At 38.2% G+C, this 8987-nt stretch overlaps 1 protein-coding gene across 1 annotated transcript in view; it reads right to left on the bottom strand.

Annotated features, from left to right (window-relative positions):
• Positions 1-8987, bottom strand: part of LOC102491099 (uncharacterized) — a 33091-nt gene that overhangs the window by 18162 nt on the left and 5942 nt on the right. Inside the window, exons 4-5 of the mRNA XM_027776191.1 lie at positions 8697-8764; positions 3708-3738 (exon numbers count right to left, since the gene is read on the bottom strand). Of these exons, the coding sequence (XP_027631992.1) occupies positions 3708-3738; positions 8697-8764 (99 nt within the window). The remainder of the gene's footprint in view (positions 1-3707; positions 3739-8696; positions 8765-8987) is intronic.

Raw genomic sequence — 8987 nt, forward strand, 5'->3', positions numbered from 1 at the left:
GTCCCGGGGGTGGCGGGGGCCCACAGCCAGGCCTGGGTGGGCTGGCGCAGGGCCCCTCCGCCCGCCGCCGCCCCGCTCGGCATGGGTCCAGGGTGGGGGGGCTCCTTTCTTTTTTGTAGAATGGGAATTTCTACCCAAGCCAACCTCACCATCGTATCTGGGAATTTGCTAATATGCTTTCTTGATTTTTTGCAGGGTCCCAGCTGAAAAGAGGTTGCCCAAGTATCAGATGAGACTTAGGACTTGGACTTAGTTAGTCCTGATCAAGTTAAGACTTTTGTAACTATAAGAATGAGATTTTCTTTTCTTTTACTTTATTTTATTATTTTATTTTACTAGAGGGTGCATGTGCTCACCAGAGAGAGACAGACAGGAAGAAGAGAAGGCACCCCTGCATAGGGTATGATCATGCCACAGTTCCTTCTCCTCCATCTCTTCCTCCTTTCAGAAATTTGGGCATACACTCACATGTGCCCAGTATGTTTCTCAAGCTACTAGATCTGGGATTCAAACAATGCTGTTTGTCATGTCGTTATCTGTCTGCCTTAACCAACCACAGAGCCAGCCTGAGATGTATTTTGTATATGACAGATGGACTTTGGGAATCAGGGGTGAGATGCTATGATTTGGATAATCGTTTGCCCCCTAAAGATTCATGTTCTCAAAGTCTGTACCCCAGTAGCTTTGGAGGTAGTGAGCAGTAATGCCTAAGGGGAAGCCAGAGCCTCCAAGGAGCTAGAAGCACACAGAGAGGAAGCAGAAAGTCTGTTTCTTCTTCCTCTTCCTTTTCCTGTCTTTCTTTCCTGATGTGACTGATGACTTGTCTGACTCTCTTGGTCATGCCATGACTTAAAACTAGAGGTCAAGCCATGCTTATAGACTAACAAGTCACCAGAATCATACACCAAATAAACCTATCCTTTATAACTCAGCCAGTCTTGGGTATTTCTGGTTAGCAACAGAGTATTTCTGGCTAGCAATACAGTATTTCTCACTAGCAACACAGACTAATACAACCCCTGTTTTCAAAAAGCTTTCAAGTATCTATTTCTGTCTCCACCTCTCCCAAACTAAAAACTATTCAGTGAAAACCCACTCTTACTTTCATAACAAAAAAAGACAGTCAATATTATGGCAAAGTCTGAGAATAACTTGTCTTCCCAAATTGCCTGGTGTTAAGACTTAACTGAAAATCCAATTAATGACTGACATAACTTTTTTACCTGAACTGGAACACATCTGATAACCTAACAGTTTTTAGAAACATAAAATGGAAAATTATCTGTTGAAGATAATAGGAGTAGTAATATCTTTGACACGGTCAATATTCAGTGTATTCTAAATGGAAAAATCCATCTTGTATGCTGTAATGATATACACTTAATGAATGTAAAAAAAAAATCTGATAACATAAAAATGCACTTCAGAGAAGATCCTGTTGCCTCCTATTAAAAAGGCAGGATCCCACTTTGCCAATGGCAGTTCAAATCTGGTCCTGGAAGATTGAAAAACAAACTAGACATGTGTGCATGGGCATCCAAAATCCTGACAGGATGTAGAAATGGAGAAGAAAGAACTGCACTGTCACCACACCCCCATGGGGAGTGCTTCCTTCCCTCTCCCTGTGTGTGTGTCTCACTGGCAAGTCTCACGTGCCATCAGGCAACTGAAAAAAATAATACAATGTCCCTTATCCATTGTCTATGTCTAGTTCAAAGATTGCTATGTGTAACTAAAAAATGGTAGTCATGGGAACCAGCAGTTAGCGTAATGGCTATGTCACTGGACTCCCATGTAGTCAACCACAGTTCGCGTCCCGGACCCAGTGGCTTAAAACTCACACTGGGCGCGTGTGCGTGCATGCCCAAGATCCCAAGAGGAGAATGGAGGAGAAGGGACTGTGGCGTGGCCATCCCCCCTGGGGGGTGATTTCTTGCTGTCTCTCTGTCTCTGTCTGTCTGGCGAGTGCATGTGCCCTATAGCAAAAACCTCTCAAAAAAAAAAAAAAAATGGTAGTCCTGGTCCCAAGGTTCCACTGCCTTCCTTCACCTTAAAAGAGAACAAAAAGTCAGTCCTCTGTTATGTTTGGAAGTAAATGTACGAAAGTCGAGTAATAAATGTATATGTTCCAATTAGAGATGCTTAATAAAAATGGTATTAGAAATAAAACACTGAAAACTATAAAATCCACTATTTTCACTATAGGTTCTGCCTTATTCAGAAGATATACATATATATCTTCCTTCTTACTGGCTCCCCCTCCCAGATCTCTCTTTTCTAGGGGTTAGTCCAAGCTTCACGTCTTCAGCCTATGAAGGCACAGGTTCTTAAAACAATGATGGGTTCAATCAACTAAGAGCAGCTATTTCACTCTCCTTGAAAACAAGCTAGATGCAGTTTGTCACCCACCCCCAGGTAGGCATGTTACTACCTACCATGTAAAGCTTCATGACTGATTTGCCAACATGCTACTTCTGCCCTACTCTAAGTGTATATGGGAAGGACATCAATGAGTTAGGAAAACAGTAGAGTCAAGGAGACTCCTGCCCCAGGTCATCGATCTATTTAGTTCATTACTCACCAGTTCCCTAGTGTTCAAGGGGCTCTGTGTCACCTTCTCAATTTCGAATGGAAGTAGATAATATCACATTACCATCTGCTATAGAGATTATCCCCAAGATTCAAATTATTTTAACATCTTCCAAATCTACCTATAGATACTGGGAAGCTTACGAGTGCCTCCAATTAAACAAAACCACCAAAAAGCTGCAACCTATTCAGTAATGCCTTGAGTCTCTTATTTGTAACATTCCTTTCTACATGAATCCCAATATAATGTGTCTCTGATTCTTGCAATTGTTAAAAGAATTTTAATTTAATTTTTAATGTTTTAAAAACGTGTTATAGAGCATGTATATGCACCAGAGAGACACAGAGAGAGAATGCGAGAAAGCCAGGTTCAGGACTTGAACCACAGTCTGTCATGTGGGAGTCCAATGTCTTAACTACATGGCACTTACTGGCCTCATTCATGCAATTTATCTTAACCAAACATGTCATAAACCCTAATATCCTGATCTCTTTTCTAAACCCTTGTTCCTATCCAGCGGAGTCATTGTTGTTCTTCAAATTAGGCCTTCCGCTGCTAATTCCATTTACCCTCTTCTGTTAGGTTCACTATACCCACAACCCTTTCTACTATTAAAACACACACAAGATGCTAAAGAAGGAAGAGTACTGGGCTTAAAATTAAGGAAACTGAATTCAAGTGCCGTTTCTGTCGCTTGCTATATATACAGATAAGACACTTTCATCTCTTTGAGTTTCATGTTCTCTATCCAAACAACCACTTGGCCAGGATGCTAATAATAGGTGGAGGTACAGAGGGTGCCTTTCTTAGACTCTGGGTGTTTTGCTTAGACTCTAAAATTTCTTAGAACTCCAGAATTCTATCTGCTTTCTCTCTGTCTATAGAGAAATGGAGAATATTTAACTGGTGGAAAAAAAAAAAAAAAACCATAGAAACCCACAACTGCCTAATTAGTAAGAAATACAAGTATTTTGCAAAGCTACTGTGGTAACTATGTGATAAGAATAGTTAAACACATAATAGGATGTGTAGCCCAGAAGAGAACACTCAACAGTTTCTTTTTTCTGCATTCCTTTAGTTAACTTTCAATTGAAAAAAAAAATCTCTAAAATCTTACCTTTTTATATCATCTTCTTCACCATTCATATCTACCATTAAAGAAAAAAGTAAAACATATGTTCAATCAACAAGAGCAAAATAAATAATTCTAAATTATGCTTTGTTACAAAGTATTCTTTGGGGCTATACCTGGAGACTGCACTAGAATAAATATTGATTATACAATTGGTAGCCAATTACAGCCTCTCCTCACTTAAAAACGCACCTATTTAATAATCATTAAGAATTATGACCAGTTTTCCAGCATGGGGAAAATCCCCCTTTTTAATCTGCAAGTCTCTGCAATCCTCTTTCTCAGCCTTCCTCCTGATCCTGTAGTCGGGAAGACTACAGATTTCATTTACAAATTTGTACTTTATTGTACACTCTGAATAGTATTCAGAATAAATAAAAACAAGCATGCCAAATGTGTTGTGTTGTGGTGTGTCCTGTTGACTTCTGGCCCTTTCCTAATGTATATTTTCTTAAATCTTTTAAAATGTATGTTTTTTTTTTTAATGTGGACAGAATTACATGATTTGAGTGTGTTGTCACACGATATTTATTGAAAATTGATACTGCAGGGTGCCACCACACACCACACTTCACTGGTCTCAGTCATGAAATAAGGAGCACCTGTAGTTCCTCACAATTCTTCCCCTCTGTATTTATCAATACAGAGGTAGAATGGGGTTTACTACAATTTCTTATCTAGAAGAGAACTGTCTTGTAAAAAGCAGATATCTACTGATAGTTGGCATATGAAAATGGGGAATCATTAACAGGGGACCCAGTGGCAGTGCACAGATCCTTAGGACACATTCCTAAGGGACATGCACAGCAGAGACTTAAAATGGAATCGTTTTCATGACAACAGAATCATATATTTATATTTTTACCTTCTATGTTTGGATCATAGTTTATTGAATCATTGGAGTTCTTATATTACAAAAATTACACAAAGAGTTTTTTGCTGCATTGCTGATATAAATGTTAAAGACATTTTCAATGACTGGATGAAAACATTTTCAAATTTATTTACTATTATCATAATCTTGTTTATATTACATTGAATCACATATAACTTTACAGTGTATTACATTTCTTTTTCCAGAAGGAATATCATGCATATCAGTTAATACAAAGACATTAAAATCCCACCACCATCATCCAATAGCTTTTCATTATTTATTTCCCAGATTATTATTACTATTATTCCAATTATTTTTTTAAAATTCAATCACTATCATTTTGCTTGTTAAAAGACTTTACCCAACATGAAATACTTCTCAGACCAGTCCAGTTGAGAGTACTATACACATCATCATCAACAGGTAGTAAACCAGATTTGTGTCCCATTACTGTCATGCCTATTTGTTCTTTTTTTTTTTATATGATCAGTTATTTAATTAGGTTTTTGGCACAAAAAATCTAGAACACCAATTTGTGAGGATAAACTCCATTTGTAAGGGCAAACATGGATCGCAGGTAGCCCTGGAGCTGAGGAACAGCACTGATTTTTGGTAAAATTTGCAAATCCACAGCTCTCTGATCAATCTTGAGCTGCTCTGAAATCTCGTATTTCTCCTTCTCTGTGTTGAAGATCTCACCTTCCTGGTGTCTGGGCTTCCAGTTTCTTTTTCTTGAAGCAAGCATCAGTAAGGTGCTTTGGGACTTTTACTTTGCTAATATCAATTTGTGTGGAGGTGGCAATGACAAATTTCTGGTGTGTTCTACACAGTGGAACTTGATTGAGAACCAGTGGTCCAGTTACAAGTAGCAAGCCACTGCTCAGCTGCTTCAGGAAAACCACTCTCTTGCCTCTGTGGCATCCAGTGAGGATGATCAGAATGGTCCCAGGAGTGATGCTAGCTTGCAGCTTTCTCACATGCTGACTGAAGAGTTTTTTGCTGTGGCTCAACAGCTTTCAAAGCACATCTTCAGTAGGATAATACCTAGGCATTTTGCGCAATTTAACCAACCGGGTACCACCATTCTTGTCTCCACCAACCGGTTTTGTGACAGTCGCAAGAACCTTCTCCTCCTTTTTCTTTTCGATCCTGGATTTAGTGGCCGAGTATTTCCTCTTGTACATGGCCTTCCTGGAATACATGGCAGACTGGGATATCTGCCAATGCCCCAGACGAGTGCCTATTTGTTCTTTTGCTATCCTTCTCCATACTCTTCTCTTCTCCCACCCCATTCCACACTATCTTATCATCACTAACTATTTTCACTGTGTTTATGCCCTCCAATATTTCTATCTCTACCATAAAGTGTGGATAGTCAGTGTATATTAAGTGGATACATATAACATCTTTCTTCCATATCCTGGCTTACTTCACTCAGCCATAGATCCTGTATATCCAAACCCTTTCTATCAAATGCAAGGGTCTTGCTTTTTATGGCTGAGTAGTATTCCATAGAGTGTATGTGCCATGATCTTTCAATCCATTCATCAGTGTGTGCACATTTGGGTTGGTTCCATGTATTAGCAATCGTGAATAATGTTGCAGTAAACATTGATGTGCTAGCACTTTTCTGACTGAGCATTCTCCTGTCTTTCAGGTAGATATTCAGAAGTGGGATTGCTGGATCAAATGGTAGTTCTATTTTTAGATCTTTGAGAAACTTCCATATTATTCTCCACAGTGGCTGAACCAGTTTACATTCCCATCAACAGGATAAGAGAGTTCCCTTTTTACCACATCCCTGCCAACACCCATCACTTATGTTTTTAATCTTTCCCATTCTGACAGGGGTTAGGTGGTATCTTGTTGTGGTTTTAATCTGTATCTCCCTTATGATGAGGGATGTTGAGTATTTCCTCATATGCTTTTTGGCTGTTCATATGTCTTCTTTAGAGAGATTTTTGCCAGCTCATTTTCCCATGTTGTGTGTGTGTGTTTGTGTGTGTGTGTATTTATATTTTTTTGTTTTTTTCACATAAGGTGCTTGAGTTCCCTGTGTATTATGGTTATCAGTCCCTTGTCTGAGCATATTTTACAAAAATCTTTTCCCATTCTGAGGGTTGTCGATTCACATGTTACTGTGTCCTTTGCTGTGCAGAAACTTCATAGTCTGATATAGTCCCACTTGTCTATTTTAGGGATTATTGCCTGTGCCTCAGGAGTCTTATGTAAGAAGTCTTTGCCTACTCCAATGTCTCCCAGAGTTTCCCCAGTATATTCCATCAGTAATTTATCGTAGTTTGAGATCATCAGTTCAGATCTTTGATCCGTTTTTAACTGACTTTTGTTAATGGTGAAAGATGGGGGTTCAATTTCATCTTTCTGCAGGTGGGTACCCCATTTTTCCAGCATCATTTACTAAAGAGGTTTTCCTTTTCCCATTGGATTGTCTGGTATTGACTGGATTAAAACTTCAGGGCTTTATTGTATATAACAAAGAAATTAAATCTGTACATATTTTTGTAGCTTTCATTTTTGTAATTTTGTACAGGAAGTTTTTGAAATTAAGTTTATTTTCTTTCAATTCAGTTCTGCATGTGCGCTAATAATTAAACTGGTTGTTTAACTTAAAAGGAATATATAAGACTTTACACATATTATTTTCTTGTAATTTTTAAAAATTTAGATTTTTTGGGGGGGGGAGATTTTTGCATGGGACACTTGTGCTCATCAGGGGGAGCAGAAAGCGAGAACTCACACTCCAGGGGTGATGGCCGGGCTGCAATCCCTTCTTCTCCGTTCTCCTCTCAGGATTTTTTGGGCACACACGCACATGCACCCAACATGAGTTTGAAGCCATTGTGTTCAGGACTCCAGCCGCATTTAGCCATGTGGGAGTCCAGTGCCATCACCGTTATTCCATCTGCTGGCCCCTCAGATGTATATTTTTTAAGATAAATTCATTTTTTCAGGGATGTAACACTATTGTGAGGCAAGTGTCTAAAAAAGATGTGAAACCATTTATATGTCAACTGTAACAGTAGGTCCCGAGTGGGCCTATTCCTCTCATAGTTTTATTTTGAAGACAGCTATTCAGAGATGCCCCAAGCTGTCTTGCTATGCACATATAATCATACTGTTTTTGTGTAATTTGTCTACTTTTTTAGTGAAGTATTTTTTGTATAAAGCCTGCTACAACTGTGTTTCTTAAATTGAGCCTAAGACTGGAGTTGTTTGGAAATATAGTCTATATTAATAATGTATATAACATTAAAGAATGGTTAGCATTGTTATCTTCTTTAATTAATGTTTTCTTGAATTAATCTTGTTTTTGATTTTTAAAAAACCTATTGATACTGGTACACATTGGCTAGTTTGGCAGTTCTTATTGCCATTTGTTTATGCAGCCAAAAGGTATTATTTAGGTCCTAGTTTTAAAGAGAGTTTATATTTTATTTCATAATTCATGATAGAGTGTATTCACACATGTACAGGAGAGTGTGATGAGCACCCTGCACAGGGCTCAGTAACCTCACATCCCATTCCTCCAGCTCTTCAGTCCATCAGGATTCTGAGCGTGCACACACGTGTGTCTTGTCTTTTGTTTCATGAGAAAACATTTTAAAATGTTTTCTTGTTTACACAGAACATACAGGACTTTGGAGTCTATCATTAAATAAGCAAATTTTTTCCAGACAGTACTATTTCATAGCATAAATTACCTACAATAAAATTCTTAAATAAGTGTATATCCTAGACTATTACAAAATTAAGAGAGAAACCAGCTTTTGGCATAATGGTTATATCGCTGGCCTCCCATGTTGTCAACCACGGTTTGAATCCCAGACATGGCAGCTTAATATTTATGCCAGGCACATGTTTGTGTATGCCCAAAATCCCGGGAGAAGAATGGAGGAGAAGAGACTGCTGCATGGGGGGTGATTTCTCACCTTCTGTCTGTCTGTCTCTGTCTCTCCGATGAGCACATACAGCCTGTAGTGAAAAGCTCTCTCGAAAAAAATTAAATAAAACCTCTTACTCTTACTTTTATATTTACATTGGGACCATTAAGAGTAATTCAGTACTATAAGTCTTACCTGGATTGTTATTTTGAGACATTTTATATGTGTATTCTTTTTCACCCATTGCAAGTATTAAATGATTTCTGTATATAAAAAAGATAAATAAAATTACTATTTTAATATCTGTATGAAAAATACAGGATATATTGAACTGTTAGAGTAATTCAGACAATATGAGAGAGAACATGAGACCTGAAATTATCCCACACACTTCAAAACTCTATAAACTTTTTATTAAATTTATAACTGCAAAAGAAAAAAATAAGTCATGATTTGAGCACAATGTACAGCTCAGTAAATTAACCA

Source organism: Tupaia chinensis, unplaced genomic scaffold (genome assembly GCF_000334495.1).
Source record: "Tupaia chinensis unplaced genomic scaffold, TupChi_1.0 Scaffold000643_1, whole genome shotgun sequence".
In the NCBI taxonomy this organism is placed as follows: Eukaryota; Metazoa; Chordata; class Mammalia; order Scandentia; family Tupaiidae; genus Tupaia; species Tupaia belangeri.